This window comes from Melanostigma gelatinosum (genome assembly GCF_949748355.1).
Source record: "Melanostigma gelatinosum genome assembly, chromosome: 24".
NCBI classification, from domain to species: Eukaryota; Metazoa; Chordata; class Actinopteri; order Perciformes; family Zoarcidae; genus Melanostigma; species Melanostigma gelatinosum.
In genome coordinates, this window is record NC_136657.1 from 3271332 (window position 1) to 3289193 (window position 17862).

General features: G+C 44.7%; 1 protein-coding gene across 4 annotated transcripts in view; it reads right to left on the reverse strand.

Moving 5' to 3' along the window:
* Positions 1–17862, reverse strand: part of filip1l (filamin A interacting protein 1-like) — a 43306-nt gene extending 25444 nt beyond the window's left edge. The window contains exons 1-4 of one of the 4 annotated variants that reach the window (XM_079296592.1): positions 17419–17862; positions 4430–4763; positions 3898–4065; positions 3593–3771 (exon numbers count right to left, since the gene is read on the reverse strand). In XM_079296592.1, the coding sequence (XP_079152718.1) occupies positions 3593–3771; positions 3898–4065; positions 4430–4763; positions 17419–17792 (1055 nt within the window). In that variant the 5' untranslated portion in view covers positions 17793–17862. Of the gene's footprint in view, positions 1–3592; positions 3772–3891; positions 4066–4429; positions 4829–10042; positions 10116–17418 lie in introns of those variants that run through there. The other 3 variants (XM_079296591.1, XM_079296594.1, XM_079296593.1) reach the window with 3 other exon arrangements.

Sequence of the window (17862 nt, forward strand, 5' to 3'; positions counted from 1 at the left end):
CGATGAGTAGCTTTCCTTCCCATAAAAGGAAAGGTTTCAAAAACACGTGCTTTTCCTGTACCAACATTTAACAAACAGAACATATGTTCCCCGAAAGTTTAGAATGTCTGAGTTTGAAACTGACCAGACAATTTCTCCGAAAACATATCTCATCTTCTCATGCATCACATCAAAAAGTTTGACGCTGGCTTTGAAGAGGAATGTATAAAATGCACCAGGCTGAGACGTCGTTGGGAGGAACACAGGTGTGCTCCTCCTCCGAGTCAGGAACAGACGCAACGGCCTCAGCAATCACACGTCGGCTACAGCTGACGAATGAGGCCGATTTCTGTCTCCTCACCAACAGTTTTCGGAGTACTGATATCTTAACAGCGCTTAGGTGAAGACAGATCCTGCTCATGCATGCACTGGAATATGTGTGTAAACAGCAAAAACATCTGCTTGACAACTTCCTAAAACACTGTGTAAAAGTTTACAAGCTGCCTCTAAGGCAGGCATGTCCAAAGTCCGGCCCGCGGGCCAATCACGGCCCGAGGTCAGATTTTATACGGCCCGCGCCTTCTGTCTTAAAATGCATTATTTATGGCCCGCCAGCACAGTCAAAACGGAATGAATAAATCATACAAATTCAACATGCAATTCTTCTTTTTACCTCATGGTGGCAGCACCACTCTGTAACTGTCTGGCTGTTTGAAATTGGCTCTGACCCTTGAACTGTTATGGCTACGGCAAGTAAAAAAAGGAAAGTCGATAACGAGGGCCGCCGCTTCCAGGAGAGGTGGAGATCGCAATATTTTTTTCACCGAAAACCGAAACAACTGTGTCTCCCTAATTTGCCATGAGACTGTTGCCTTGTTTAAGGAATGTAAATAATAAAAAATAATGTAAAGAGACACTACGACACCAAACATGCTAATGCTACAACTAGCTATCAGAGAGCGTCCGTGCTAGAAAAGTGAAGCAACTCCAAGATAACTTGGCCACACAGCAGCGGTCCCTTTCACATGAAAACATCATCAAAGTAAGCTGCGGAGTGGCCGTGGTAATTGCTAAACATGACAAACCTTTTACGGAATGTGAGTTTATCAAAGACTGTGTTATGAAAATAGCAGAAAACATTTGCCCCGAAAAGAAAACAGTTTGCTAATGGTTGCCTGGCTCGTAACACTGAAGAGCTATCATCAGATACTAAGAGACAACTTGATTTTTTTCGTTGGCCTGTTTCATGTGTGTTGAACTTAAATGTGAGACAACTTTTCATCACCCTCACTAAGTCATATTTAAGATTGTCTTGAGGTGAGAATATTGATCGGTTCCTATGTAATTAGCTTTTAGATGGCTTGTTCTTTGTTATCTGACTTTCAAGATGTGAAAGAAAGGCAGAATAGTTGTTGAGATGTGTTCACACATGAATGCTTACATTTGGTTACATTGCTATTTGCTGCCTTTGAAAATAAAATGATAAAATAACAATGTATGTATAGGCTACTTGTATTGTTTAAAATAATGTCAGCAGGGACTGTTGGCCCTTGGGCATTTTCACATTATCAAATTTGGCCCTCTTTGAAAAAAGTTTGGACACCCCTGCTCTAAGGTGAGCTGGCAGAGACGGGAACAGGAATAATTAATAACCCCCAAATAAATCCCAGATCGCTGTGCTCTGTTTCAAAAGAACAGGTCCGGGTAATAAGCATCTCAGCGACGGTGAGGACATCGCCGAAGAATGTTCTCCATCGGATCCACACTAGTGACGTCGCCACCGCTGCAGTTAAGTCAACCAGATGGCATGAAGATATATTGTGTGCCCTGCAAAGCATTAAGACGAGGACGTGTGGCGTCACGTGAGCAGCTACTGTGCTTTTTATCTCCAAAAACTCCCCCTGATGATAATCATAATAAATACTGATTTTTGCGCCAGCACGTTTGTCTCGTTTCCTCTACGGGCTGTTTTCCCATCACACCCTTTGTTTCTGTGGCAGGTTCACAGCTATTGCACGCGCTCATGAAGGCCCTGATGCGTTGTGCAAGCGTGATGACTGATGACATCCAGAAAATGCTGGGAAAGTACGCACATTCTACGACTGTGAATCATAAAATGTTGCTGAAATAAGAGTGACATTCAACAAGTCACAGACATCTGATTTTAAAATGTTTCAGCACACTGAAAACACACCGACTTCAGTCAGTGGGATCCCAACGTGAGCCGGGATTTAAGTTTCGTTGCGCTATGCATGAAATCAGAGGATACAGATGGTCATAAAACGAGTTTCTGTGCAGAAGAACAAAGGCGAGCAAAATGCCTGCTGTGGCGAAGCTGTATGCAGCGAATGTGTGTGTGTGTGTGTGTGTGTGTGTGTCTGTGCGCTGAAGTCATGTCGTAGGTAACATCTGTTGATGGTTAAGATGCCGCTCTCGCTCTCACACCCCTGCTGCTCCTGCAGTATCTGGCGCGTGATGAGGTCATCTTGATCGCCAATTAATCAGAGGGGAGCCGGGCTCCTCGCCAGGGTGAACCGGTCAGCAGTCAGAGTCAAAACCCTGCTATGATATGAGGTCAGAATAGACAAACAAGTGATGAGTAGAGTTTCCTCTTGGGGGGCAAAGCTATTTTGGGGTTTTCAGTTTTTCTAGCCCTCTGTAATAATGTTTTGGACGGAGTGCAGAGCAGAACAGAAGCCGCTGAACAAACTCTGGGTTTTGTGCTCGGGCGACGGACTAAAATGGCGTTTACTCAAGCTCCTCTGGGATTCTTTGCTTCTTCCTGAGGCTGCCTTGATGCCATGTTCTACCGCTACATCTTTAGAGGAGTAGTGGGCTGTTACATGAAAGAAATGTATCTTCTTGTTCAAACTTTTTTTTTACTGGAAGCTTTGACAGCACACGGGAGTTCATCCCCAATTTGATTGGCTGCTGGACTGCAAGTTTTAAAAGATGAGTCCGTTTTGTTTCAGCTTGGGTCTGATTTAGTTTTGTTCTGGGAACACAGAGACTGAAAATATACGCCCTCATCAACTGTTTCCGTGGTGATCCGGCGTCTTGTTGAGCATGCAGAGTGATTGATGCTTCTCAGAGCCATTAGCTTAGTTTTTCCTTTTTTTGCTCTCCTCTCAGTCGTATAAATCTTTCGCTTTTTCTCACGCGGTAATTAGCTGGACCCTGGACAGAGGCCTGTTTTTCATGGCAGCCTGTCCTTCCTGATCTGCCCGGTGACAAAGCGCAGGCCGTCGTCACACAGTCCGCCGGTCCAACTCAAACATTCTGCTGCAATGATGTGAGAGACGATATGAAATGTTACGTTACGAAATGAAATGTATGCTGAGTTTTGTGTGTGTGTGCGTGTGTGTGTGTGATATTGCTGAGGAAGCAGTAAACAGAACACTGCAAGTGACTGCTCTGTATTTGACATCCACAGAAGATACGTGTTTCCACCTCATTGAACACGTTATCAAAAGGCAGCATCAACAGAGTTCAGTAAAAGGTGAAGACGCTCGTACCGTCAGGACAGAGGAGATGACGGATGACTGCAGCAGTCGTAGTTTGGAAGACTGCCATCTTTCCTTAGGGGCTCCCTGGTGTTAACTCGTACACTGACCTCTCGCGCTCCTGCTCCAGCAGGTTGGTGAACTCGTCGCTCTTCTTCATGAACTCTCCGTGGTCCCTCTTCTCGTCCTCCAGCTTGTACAGGGCCTGTTTGTGCGACTGCTCCACCATCAACAGCTGCTCCAGCATCCGCCGGTGCGTCTCCCTCTGCTTCTCCACTAACTTGTCCAGCTGTGGGGGCAGCACATAGAAAACACCTGTCACATCTGGACTGCTCTGTGTCAGTCAGACACGGTCACTGAGGGTGTTTCAGGCCCTGTATCGAGTCTTTTAATTGAGAGTTGGTGTTACCTCTACCATGGGCCTCTCGTAGATGTCCTCCTGGAAGACGTCAGCCTTGCCCTGGATGGCGTCCCTCTGCAGGGACTGCAGGACTGTCTGTGGTGTGACGAAGCCATATTTGGCCTCCAGCAGGGCCATGTCCATTTTCTCTGCCTTCAGCACTGTGATCACCTCATCTCTGGCCTGCAGTGGGGGAAGAAAGGGGCGCTTGGTCCGACTCAACTTTGTGAAACAGGATGAACAAACAGCAGACTTAAAATATGCAGCAGCAGGATTACGTTTTAGCAGGAGAGCCCTTTTAAATATTATATATATTTGCTTTTCTCTACCTTGTTTCCTTGTATCTAGCTTCTTTAACCTCAGCGATAACGCAGACTTTGCCGTGTTCCTATCGTACAATAACATTGATTGATTCCTGGATCCAGAGCTGGAATGACAGGAAGTAGCCTCAGCTGTTGGCTGTCTATTAACACAGGCTTTTAGTCTTTCTCAAGTGCCCACTGAGCCACCGTGTCTGACTCTATGTCATCTCTACAGCCTGGATTACCTGCAGCTCTCCCTCCAGCAAGCTCAGTAGGAAGACGAGGTCATCTCGGGACAGGTCCCTGCCCTTCTCCCTCCGACCTGCCTTTGCAGCTCCGCTGGCGCTGCTACTCCCGCTCTCACTCCCACCAGCACCGGTGCTGTTCTTAGCCGCCTTGTGATTCCGCTGAATGGTGGCGGTGACGTCCGGCGGCTCCCGGTGTCGGCTGCGGCGCTCGGCCCTTCCCGAGGGCTCCTCTCGCTCGACAGATCGCTTGCGTGTGTCGGCCTGCTGCTGCGCCGCCTTGGCCTTGGTTATGTCCTCCAGACTGCTGCTACGGGATCGCATCTTCCTCGACCTGTTGGAACGAATGGAAGATCGAAGGATGAGGCTGTTTTTTTTTTTAATATCCTTCATCCAGACGCACACACTGCACCACGTCTCCTGTTAGTGTCTAAGTGTCTTGCATTAGTCTTGTGTGTCTTATGCATTATTTATCTTTGCATTAAGTTAAAACAGAGGCAACGCAACAAACAGAATACATGATGTGCCACATTTGAATCCATGACTTTGACTTTTAAGGGCTTAAAAGAACGCTGAACAGTCTCAGATGCTCTTACACTGTCATGTGTAATCAATCTGTGATGTTTGTTTCCTTCCAGGAGTTACTGTGTGACGAATGAGATACCTTGATGTACATTTTCTGGCCGGCTGAATTAAATCAGTCCCGCCAGAGGATTTAAGCGCTGTGGTCGTCTTGTGTACCTACTTTGTCTTTTTTACAGACGACGATAGGTGGTCCGATGTGTTTGAGGCCGGCGAGTGATCGGGAAAAAAACGGTGATATCAGAGTAGATAAACAGCATCGTGGCTTCCTGCCAAGGTTTGCTTGGAGTGTATAGTTTGTCTTTGTGACATCTGGTTCATGAATGGGCCTTTCAGTGACTCACTGATTTAGATCAATCAAAAGATGATAAATAGGTGAACGCTGTAAGCTGCAGACTCGCAGGCAAAGCAACTCCTTTGTCAAGTAGTGTCGTGTTTCCAGCGTTATGCTCGGCTAAAGTAAATATATTCAAAAGGCAAAGCCAGGACTGCGATGAAAACATGCTGAGACTCATTTGTACGAGTGTTTGATGTGAGAGAAGGCATTACATCATCCATCCGTTTGGAATCATATCAAATTGTTTCCAGCTCAAAGGTTTGTGTTCTGGCTGGAGACAGAATTTCACAACAGCAACTGACTTTCATTTTGTCAATTTGTCAAGAAAGTAACTTAACTTGGACTTAAAGTAAAAGATACTTCTCCCAGCACGACTTTGCAAATGAATATTCTCAGCCTCAGTGCAGTTGCCGCTGAGACAGAAACGAAAATCTCACCACTCCAGCCGAAATTTCCTAATTGGACTTTCGGAACAATATGTGCAAGACTCCTGCAGTGTGTGTGCAGCCTCCGTGTGAGCCCCTCTGACAGCTTATGAGTAAGAAAGATGGCTGAGCGATTGCGTTGTGCACACTCTCGGCAAGGCGCCACATGATTCAGAGCTGAGGTAATTCCCTGCAGTCTAAGACAGACTCCACCTCGACTCACTCAGAGATCGGGGCTACAGGCGATGGACTGAACAGTGTGTGTGTTTGTCCAGATGTAGGTGATGGACATTCATATCGTTCATGTACAATATGTTTGTAACCTTCCCTTCATTAGAACAGCATGTAACCCCTCTAATGAGTAACTAGGTACGTAATTAAATCTGCTCTCAGTTACTCCTGACGGTCCTGGTCTTTAGTTATTGGTTAATTGAGCGAAGCAGTAAACACAACTGAAATACTGGAATGGTGAGCACGAGTTTAGAAAATCTGACCCAAGCTTTTCTGATTTGTGTCCATGGACTGTCATTTTTTAAAACACCTTTCTTTCATTACCAATTTGTCATTTGAAGATTTGAATGAGATCAACCCAAAGCCGTAATTCCACTTAATGTCCCAAAATGATTAGTTTAACACAATGAGCTTTTATTTGAAGCTATGACAGATATATATACCCGTCATAAACATTTTGAATGTGAGAAAAAGGAAGCAAACTGGTCAGACTTAAGTGGATTGACCTACATGGAAGCAGAGCTTCAAACCTCATCAGTTTCACAGTCCAAATCTAAATTTAAAAAAGGTGTAAACAGACCTCAGCAAGCAACAGTGCCAAATGAAAGCACAGCTTAAAAGCAAAGATGCAATTTGGAAATTGCATCGTGTTGTCTATGTCGTCAGCTTGGTGAAGGTGTGAAGACAAAACACAAAGTTAATTGGCCACCATCTGGTTGAATAACCCCGACGAAGCCTTATGGGGCATTTCTTTAGCAGATCGAACCAGAAATATTCATGGGAGTGAATCATTTCCTCGAGAAAACGTCTTTGGAAAGATGTTTTTAGTTGGAAACCTGATCTACACAGTCCAGTGTTTCTCATGACTTTCAACCTACAGTTATCATGTTTGTACCTGTGCTTCTGACGCAATATTCATACATCATGATCTCCATCTGTTGAAGTACTCACGGACAATAAAAGCATGAATGAACGGGTGTGTGACATGTGTCAAACGGCCCAGAGATGACTTAACCGTGCTTACTAATCCCATCCAGCCAGTGTGCCGCGTCTTTTTGTCCGAGCAGCGTGAATAAACGACAATCATTTTCATTTTGTTGGCGGGGGGGGGATCAGTGCCAGAAAGTGATGTTATGATTAACAGGTGCTCAGATCTTAGACAAGGGACTTGGCTGCTTAGCTAGGTTTTGGCAGTTAAGTCAACATATTGGAAAGAATCGTTCAAGCACAAGCCTGATAAGCACCGAGGGAGGATTAATGAATGTATTCTTTTGGTGTAACAGTTCCGATGACTTTTCATTTCAGGTATGCATACATTTATATACGGACATATAACATGTGTGCACACAGTAGCTTTTGTTGACGATCAGGGTTTTTGTGGTGGACCGCTGCCATCCGCTACACTCAAAATTAGCAATATTAATAGAAAAACAGCTTATTCATTCATGAGCTCTCTTTCCTTTTCCCCCTCCTTCCCCGAGGCCCTTTCATTACCTTGTGCTCTCATTAAGCAGTCAAGACAATGTCCAAAGCCAAAAGCAAAACTGTTCCTGGAAACAGTTGGCAGTTTGGACTTGTCTCGCCGAGACCACCATAGTTTCTCCGACTAGCTACCAGGTCAAAAGGCTCATTTATTCAAAGAGTTTTTACGCAATGAACTCCTGCCAGCCAGTCACTAACTCATAAACCCTCATGAAGTCCGTCTACAGCAGCCATCAAGTCATTTGATCACACATCTGAACACTTCAGAAAGCGATATAGCTTGTTATTTTGGGGCATTTGGATCTCTTCTGTGACTGTTGGGACCCACAATCTAAAAACATCTGGGGAAAAAAAGCATTTCCCAGATGTTGTCGATACACCTTTAAGTACACTCTCAGCCCATGCTGTCCCTGAACAAGGTGGCGATGACTTCACTGTTTGCGAAGCAAAGGGAGGGTCGTTCATGTCAAGAAGGTGAAAGGTGAGGAAGCAGGTGTGCTAAAAAAAACAAAATACTCCCCTCTTTCCTCCAGCACACACACTTACTATGCATGGAAACACATACACATGCAAACAGGAGCCTGTTTGGTCAGTAACGCACAGACGCTCTGAGAACATATGCATCGCACCCACACACACACACACCGCTGCACAGATTACAGAGTGGATTCCTGCAGCCTGACATCATGCTGCCGTCAATGTGATTGAGGGGGAGAGGAACGCAGATCAAAAGAGAGGGGAGAGAGGGGAGGGAAAGATGGAGGAGCTGCAGTAGATCCTTTGGAGGTTCTGTATGCTGTACTGAGGAGCTTATATATGCGATATATGGATACATACCCACAAGCTGGTTAGCATCTGAGCACATTCGTCTGAGGCCTGAGAGAATTGCTGGTTTTGATATCGGCTTCTTGTTTTATGGCCAGAAGTTTTGCCACAAAATCGCCACTTTTCCTTTTGGCTCAGTGGAAGGCTCACATCGTGTTGGCTGGGCAGAGTGAAAGCATCTTGAAAGAAGCTCGATAACAACATGAAATAGTCCATATAATGCATGTTCCTGTTTTTACGGTGCAGGAGTTAATACAGCTACGGGCTGTATTTACGGAAGAGTTGAGACGCTTTCAGAGCCCATTAATACAGCAGATACGCCATCTATGAAGACTGTAACCTTGTCTGTTTAGGAGCAGGTGCTTTTGAGAAAGGGAGGATGGGGTTTGAGTTGGCGATGGTAATATCACACGCATCGCACCATAAGAAGGGTCATCCGGTTCAGGGGCAGGCTGGCTTCGCCTGGCAGGAGACTCTAAAGCTGCATGAAGAAGTCATTTACAACTAAAACTGCTTCTGATTCTTTCGCTTTTTTGTAGTATTTGTTTGTTAACCCTCCTGTTACCTTCAAATTTACGAACATCTTTTACTATTGGGGTCAATTTGACCCCAGCAATTTCAACCTCCAGGAAATGCTCATAATTCAAATGTTTCTCCAAGTTTATGTATTTGGAACTTTTTGCTTGTTTGTTGACGACCTAAATAGCGCATTCAATTTTAAAAAAAAGACACCCACCCCCTTAAACATCTGGGAATACCTGTTAAGCGACGATGGAGAAATATGCAGATCAGAATAAAATCTCACTGATTGACATATCATTTAAAAGAGATCATTTGTTGGTGTTTTAATGGCTTTATATTATCTCTAAGTACATATTTTTGTCATCTGTAAAGTTTGGAATGAAAAACGATTTCTGTTATTAAGACGAGTAACATTCGTTATGTTCCGGGTCAATTTGAACCCAGGAAAAACAAAACCAATTTCCAAAATTTTGAAGGATTTTATTTTTGTTAAAGAACATCATCATCATCATCATCATCATATTTAGAGACGTTAAACATTGAATGGGGTCAAATTGACCCCAAAAGTAACAGGAGGGTTGTGATCCGAGATATACTTCTTTGAAAAAAAAGAAGAGAAATATATAATTTTCTTTTACTCTCACCATAATTGTAATAGCCAGCGTCTGTAATCAGGCTACACATGATGTCATGCACTTATGTAACTGTGGAAATACGTTTTGTTTTACCTAAACCTTTGAAGAGAAAATAAATTGCACCGCCTACACTGGTCGCAGGGAAAGCTCAATTACCTAAAGAGATAAAACGAAGCAACGCACGAAACTAATTTGCACCCAATTCACATGAAACGCTGCCAGAGATGCAAATTGTGTTCCCTGTGAAATTAGATTGCCACCGTTCAGGTTGATAGAAAGAGTTGTTTTCCCCCTGATTAGGCAACATTTAAAAAACATCCAGATCATTTTCCCTGTTTTCAAATCCAATCCTCTGTTCCCCCCCCCTTTTTTCAGCTTCCTGTGCAATTCATGCAGCCTGGATTCCACAGGAGGAGAATAAAAGGGTGTTGGGTACTGGTCAGTGTAGGCACATGGGTTGGCTGCAAGAGACGGAGAAAAATAGATGCATGAATATGAAAGTAAACGTAACCCAGGAGCACTCACTATTCAGAGTCCACCAAGCATCCGAAAATGAATGATGTTTGCCACTTACTGCACAGTTTGTTGTCGCAGGCGTTGGGGCAGTCACCGCAGGAGGGTCCTGTTGTGTAGGGGCGAGAGTACTGGAGGTTTCCGCTGTAAAATAGCCCAAAGCATCAAGTATTAAACTGCAGTGCACATATATATATATCAGGCCAAACATGCCGCAGGCAGAACAGCACCCTGACTAACTATTCAGTGATGTGTAGAAGAAGAAATCAGATGCAAATTGCAGTTGTTCGTCTCATCACAGAGGTTTTTTGCTTTGCATCCTCTAATGATGTTTCTGATATCTGGCTGGAAACGTACAACAACTAGAACACTTTTATTAGAAAAAGAAAATGTGTGTATCTGCATCATTTAATCTTTTTACTCATATGCTGCAGAAGTGATTTGAATGCATCATCGGGATGCTACCATCTCCAACATGTTGCTCGCACTCGGCCGAACACCTCTTCTCAGTTGGTTATGCTTGTTCACAATCTCAGTCGGGTTAGTTTGGAATGTGGACAACTTTGTGGATGCTCCTGCGGGGCCTAAACAACCAAAAAACAAGATTTTATGAAGTGTGAGTGTGTCTGATTATAATCAATAACAATAGTAATATTAATGATAATATAATCGTGATCATTTCAAACACTCACCTCCCTTCAGGTATGGTTTTCAGAGAGGGGAGAGAAAGAACGGTTGGTTAATTCCACATTAGGAGCAAAAATAACGGACGTTTAGAAAAATGCTCGGAAACGTAACATAACAGTCAATATCGTTTCCTGTTAGAGATGGAAATTGATGTCACTTACCAGCTCGGCACCGAAGGCCAAGGCAGCGAAGACGCCCAAGGCGCACAGGACGGTCAAAGTGGTGACATCCAAGAGCCACAGGTGTCGCTTATATACGCAGTACCGCACCGACACGTGACAGACCAACAAACTGGAGGGCAACATGGCACCTGTGAGATGCCCTTGGTGAGGTATGGCACCCATCTTGAAACGCTGCCTTCATTTTGATCTGAACTACACACCCTGTAACGTTTCTTGACTGCAGCTTGCGTGATGCTGTCGTCCTGTCCACAGACATGTATACGCCTCCTGACAAAGTACTCGCACCTCGCCTGTGGAAGTTGCTGCTACAGTAGTTGTGCTTTTTACAACGATGGCACAAACAGACTGACATCGTGAAAACAATATCTTCAATATTTGCGTATTACATGTAAGTTATTTTGTATTCTCTTTATTCAGTCGATGATGGTGTTTTTTAACATCCAGTGTCCATCATACATTCTGTTCATGATGATTCTGTATTAATGTTACCGAGCTTGCGTGGAGCCTTATTTGGGACCCTTGGCTCTGTTCAGCCAGCAGAGGGCAGCACTTTTTCAGTTTTGGGAGTGGCCTTTTGGAGCAACAAAAAAGAAGTATCAGCATGCACTCATTCATCCACTGGTGCATTCTCAGCACCCATCAGAGTAGTGACAGAGGATTGACTGTAGAGAATTACAGGGTCACTGCATCCATCATCTGGTCCACATGCTGTCACACACACCCTGCCTCTCACTGAAAGATGAACTCAGAAGTGTCAGTCATTGAGTCACGTGTTGACTCAGAGTGTGTGATTCTCCAGACATCACAGTCACAGTCAGCTCCAAATTGTATTCTATGAAAGTTTTAGAATTAAATCTGGATTGTTGATATGGCATGAGGAACGATAACGTCGCTTCTCAAATGGACACGTGTATATCAATACATGCACATGCATGAATATGCATCATTAATTGGCAGGTAACCCGTAGTAATCTCGTCAGCAAGCATAAAGATGGCGATGTCGGTCAGTCTACCGCTTCAGTCTGGACTGAAAAGTCGTTTTTCTTTGATTGACTCCCAGAGGATGAAGGCAACTGACTTCGGTGAACATCTGGCTTTTCCTCTCGCGCCTCCAGCAGGCTGACATTTGTGGCTTTGACAGAAATATCTCCAGAACTATTGAACGGACATGAAATGTGATCACAACACAATCCAATGAGAACAGTTGCTTGAGCTTGAACTCAAATAATCTGTCGTTAGGGACATACAATATGAAGTCACAAACTAAACAGAAATGTTATATTTCTTATTATCTCCCAAGCTAATAACTGCTGCGTCTCCTCCTTTTAGCCTGGAATCCAATCTGTCCAGTAGCCGACAAACCCCCGGGCTAAAATTAGGGGTCATCCAATCCCCTGCACAGTAGAAGCGAGACCAAGGCAAGAGCTGAGGCATCGGGGAACTGGACTGTAGTCTGCTGCATTCGTCCTTCAGCTGCCAAGGTTTCATTTATCGAGTGATAAAGGGGTTTGCCACCGATCAGCCTAAATCACAACGTACAGTCGGCTTGTAATTGAGATTCCAAAATGAAGTGTTTGAATGAACTTAAAGGAGGAATTCAGAGCTGTCGCTTTAACAGCAGTGAGTCTCTTCACCACCTCCAGACACCAACACACATCAGTTCATCTGCAGCTGTGCGTTCCAGATGTCCGTGTCAGTGGAACTGTTCGCTTCACTCTGAAGACAAATCACATTTGTTGTAGTTTGCTTTTTTCTGAAGTGTTCCCGGAGCTGTTTTTAAACTGTTGGTGAAGTGCATTGTGGGAGAGCACAGCTCTCGCTTCCTTTCAACACCTTATATTTAAACTTCCTCATCCAGGCAACAACTCTCAATTTAACGAATCAAAGAACACTAAAAATGATAATTAAATGTAGCCTTTGCTTCCTTCCATCTCTTTGTCCCTGCAGGTTTGCCCCCAGCCCAGTTGCCCAGCAACCGCCTCATTAAGATTTGCGCTGAGTCATTCTTGCGTCTTTTTACAAGTCATATGCTGTTGTACATGCACACTACAGTGTGCCACAGTCTCAAGGATAATGCCAATCAGCAAAACAATTAGGTGGACTGTGTTGAATTTCCAAACATGTAGATGTGATTTGTTTATAATGAGCAGTTTGTGCATCCAACATGTCCCCCGTCGCTTCCTGTTGGCACACTGTTACGGGGGATCAAGATCTCATTACAGGGATATCTTGAGGGGAAGTGAGGTGATTGTAATATTGCCTGCGATGGTCGGTCAGTTCAATCACATTCGGAGCTCAGACGTCTGTGATTTGCCGCTTCATCGGCTCAGCACACAGTGTGACAACGAGGATTTTGATAACCCCATCGATCGCTTGCTTTGTACCACAGGAGACAGAGTTTGTCCTGAGGTAACCCCAAAGTGAGAAAATAGACGGTGATAATGCGGCTCTCTGGCTTGCGAGGATATTTTGAAGTAAAAGCGCGTCACTTTCAGGATGAGCTACACAAAGCCGCAGTTCATCCTGCACAATTTCCACGGCAAACTCTGGAGCACTATTGTGGCTTTGGCCTCCTGCACTGCCTATGAGTCATCTTGGCAGATGGGTGTAATGCACCCTCCTTCACCCTCACCGACACTATGCGCTGTCGAGCCCTGGGCCTCCTCCCTGCAGCACTGCTGCCACACACAACCCCACTCTGAACAAATCACACCCATTTAAATCACACCCAAATCTGTCCAGTGTTGTTTGGACTAAAGTGAGTAAATTAACAGGCTGCAACGCTGACTGTGACACTCCTGTCCTTCCCTCTTCTGTTCTTTTTGCTCTCAACATGTCTCTTGAATAACAGGGAGCAGGGGAAATGTTAGTGGGTCAGCAGTAAATAGCCTGATAATTGACCCTGTCATTTAGCGAATGCGAAAGCTACGCAAAGTCACAGCGCCATGCTAAGCCCTCTCCTGTCAGCCGGGTCCGTTTCTGGAGCAACAGCAAACACAGAGTGGGGCAAGAATGGCGGCTTGAGCTCCAAGAGGAGAGCTCCCAGCAGGGCTTCCTTGTTTATTTTTCCTCCGGTGCATATTTAGCATCAAGCTGCCACCTGTGTCGCTTTATACAATCATGTTACATATGCCAAGAATTTCACAGCCAAAGCCGAGTCCCTGGTGGGAATACAACGCAGAAATAGCAGCGAGATGTTCATATTGACGTTGGCATGATTCAGAGCTCTGTAAGGAGTTCCTTTACATGATGTACGGCTACAAAGCAAGCTATGCTAAGGTGCACCCATGGAGAACACGCTGCTCTTTGCTCGGGTGCAAGTTTAGTGAACTTGTAGTTTTTCATCAGTACTTTATAACTGCATCTAGTGTGCTAAGAAGGTGATAATAATGCTGTATGTTATTTATACTTTTTTAAAGGAACAGTTTACGATATTTTCTTTCTTGCAGAGTTAGGTGGGAAGACGGATACCACACATCTGTTTGGTGAATATAAGGACATAGCCAGCAGCTGGTTAGCTTAGCTTAGCTGGAAACAGGAGGAAATAAGCTAGCCGAGCTCTCTCATTTGACTCAGCCATTAAAAAACAAGGTGTAAATACAACCCCTGTCTAACAGCTGGCAGAGGAATCTTTGTGGTATATTTAACAAAGAACATAGGCACTAAATAAAGTAAAGGTGGTGACGCACTGACAAATCCGAGCTACGTAGGATGACTGACTTTAATAGCATCCGGAGGTTAAGCACTTTTTTTGTTCAAGAAGTGAAACGCTAGAAATATGGAATCATAATTATTCTACCATCTCCTTCTTATCATGCAGAGCGGTGCTCCTGATGCTCTCTGCTGGCTCTCTTCCTGTTTAGTTATTCTTGTCACGGCATGTGTTGCGTGTGGAGTGAAAATAGTAAATTTGTTTAAAATGTGATCGAAGAAGAACTTCTTCTCTCAATCTACGGAAGAACAGGACTTAGACATAACACAACATTGGTTTGAGCTGTTTGACTGCTGTTAAAGGAAACGTGTCAAACGTCTTCAGTTGCTCTCATGGGAACGGGTTCTGCGAAAGCACCTCCCAGCTGGTCTTTCAAAGCCCACGCCGCTGCACAGACTGATCTCAGTGGGATTATTTTGACTTCTCGTCAAACTGTGAGACGCACAGAGAGACTAATGTGGGACAACATCGTGCGCTTCTCTCCGGGTGTATTTATAGTGCTCTTTTCCCAGAGCTGTGAGCGGCTGGTATTCTGTGAGAGAAACAGGATCCACGGGACTGAAACAAGTCACTGTTTCTGCAGCCAAACACCATGTGTCCCTCAGTCAACGCTGCTCTTGTACTGGGTGACCCCACCGGAAAGAAATCGGCTTGTAGATGTTTTATGGCGGTTTTAGACCTCAGGGAATCAAACAATGGGCCTCTCCTCTAGTGTATTTTATTTTCTTGTATTTGCAATAATGTAAACACAATTTACGAGTGGTTCAGATCGGTGGTGGGGTCATGTGCAGTTAGTCTGTTGTTATCCAAATCATTTTACTAATACTAATACTTAAGATAATGTATATTTGATTACTTTTTTGATTACTTTGAAGTGGTTTTGAGATTTAAAACCCTAAACGTTCTGGGAATGTTTTTGCCAAATGTTCCGTGAACGTGAGCTTCTCCCCCAACCGTCTCCTCGTATCATGTGACTGTTATCTGTTTTGTGGCGCAAAACAAGGCATGATGGGAATATGAGAGCAATAAACCGTGGGAAAGTTCTGTTCATCCGCACTAGAAGCAACTGAAAACTCTTTTTCCAGGGGTAGTGTTCAAATCCCGGAGGATGAAAAAGCAAGTTTGATCTATTTTTCAGGGGCTGCTTTGATTAATGCATCAAACACCGTCAATAAAGCCTCAGAGCCGGATCTTCTAATCCGACCTGCAGCTGGTGAAGCTCAAGGTGCCAGCAGGTTTGCCCTAATGCGCGTCACCCTAACCCTAACCCTAACCCTAACCCTTTGAATGCCAGTGCGTCCCCGTCATGTTATGACCATAGACGTCACACTTCAATGCTATGATACGTACTGAAACAGATTAACCTGTCACTTCTAGTGGCATGCCAAACCCCAAGCCTTTTAAAGCTGCATCTGGAGCGTGCTGGGGTGTCCTTCTGTCTGCCCCAATATTTACTCACAGGAGGGGAGTTTGTCAGAAATGGAAGCTTTAACACCTGTTGGTTCATTTTCTGTTTATTGTTGTCGATTAAATGTCAGGAAAGAAAAGGGAAAATGGCAACGCGGCATCTTCAAATTGCTTATTTTGTCCAACAAACAGCCCAAAACCCAAATATATGATTTAGAATACAGAGAAAGCAACTATGAATGCAACTGTAAGCTTCATTTATTCATAGCCTGTGAGGTTCACACAAACCTGAATGGATGGTGATGAACAGTGAGAGCTATGCTAATACTGTCTCTTACATGCTTACCACCACATACCAACACATCATCAAACTGTGGACGTCAGCGCAGGACATCAAATCTGAGCACCATGACCATTTTGTAAAAGGAAACGTGGAAAAATAATAACGTCTGCGTCCGAGTTTTACAACTTTTTTCCAAACTGAGACACGATAACCTGGTAACCTGACCCTCGCCCGTCCTCCCTGCACTAGGAGCTGTACGACGAGCTGCCCTTTGGAAGTACCCTGGCTGCAGCCAATACTACCCGTCATGCGACACCAGCGTCCGCTCAAGACAGTATCGCCGCACACGAGCGGGTGAATTATCACCAGGGCTTTGATGTGGTGGGCCGACTGACCACGGGGGTGCGTTACCGTCGCCAGGGGAACCTATCGCGTTTGCACTCGTCAGCAAATGCTCTTGAAAAGCGTCGGTGATTTACTGTGAGTGTGCAAAACTCAAGTCTGACTTTGAGCTCAAAATGCATCTTTTTCAGCAGCGCCATGTGCAAATTAAAGATGCATACACTTTGTTATTTAGATCTCTTGTCTCCTCGCAAAATATATTCAACCCGATTAGAGCAAATTGCATCGAGTCAGATTAAAATAAGATCAGCAGACATTCCCTGTGACCCCCTGAGCCTCCTGTAGTCTCTCTCTTCTGGTGTCTAATCTCTATATCTGTCTAATTAGCGACAACCTTGCAGAAAAGCTGCCACAACGCAGATTACATATACCGCTTATACATATACATATACTTAGTGTTCTGTCAACCCACTCAACATGTCAGTGCATCTGTACTTTAAGATATTGTTCACGAAGGCAAACTGCACCATGTATGTTTGGCAGAAAAATAGAATATCCAGATTTTGAATGAATGAATAGCATGTTGAATATTCAAATAGATTATATTGCCAGACGGAACAGCAGTGATTTTTTCTTGTTAAAGTCACGTGATTCTCTAAAATGCTGACTAACCTTCAACACACAGAGATGCAACCTTTTGCATATTTGCCTCCAAGATGAAAGATGAATATTGGGCTCTGTCAGGGTTTGAGCATGAACACACACACACACACACACACATCCTCGGCCACACAGAGCCTCCCAAAGCAAAGCCTCAGTCTTACCTCTTGCAGCGAAGCTTTAGCCCACTGTGCTGTTGTGCCTCTGCAGTGCCACCGGCTGTGTCTTCAACCTGCCGCCTCCGATGAAGCGGAATCCTCACTGAACGTCTGCTCCGCTCTCCTCCCCGCCGCTTCTCTCTCGATTCCGTCGCGTCCTCAGCTGGCCTCTCGTACAATCCAGGTGGTCTGATGAGGTGGGAGAGAAGAAGAGGAGCGCGTACTGACAGACCGGGGGAGCTGCTGTGTGTGTGTGTGTGTGGCTGGGGACTGTGAAGACAGTCTGTGTGTGTGTGTGTGTGTGTGTGTGTGTGTGTGTGTGTGTGTGTGTGTGTGTGTGTGAGAACGAGAGCAGAGGGGAGAGAGACACGACCTGTCATGCAGATATCAGCCCTGTTGCAGTTAAATTTAAACCACCCTCCCTTCTGACACCTTGAGCCACGGCTGCTC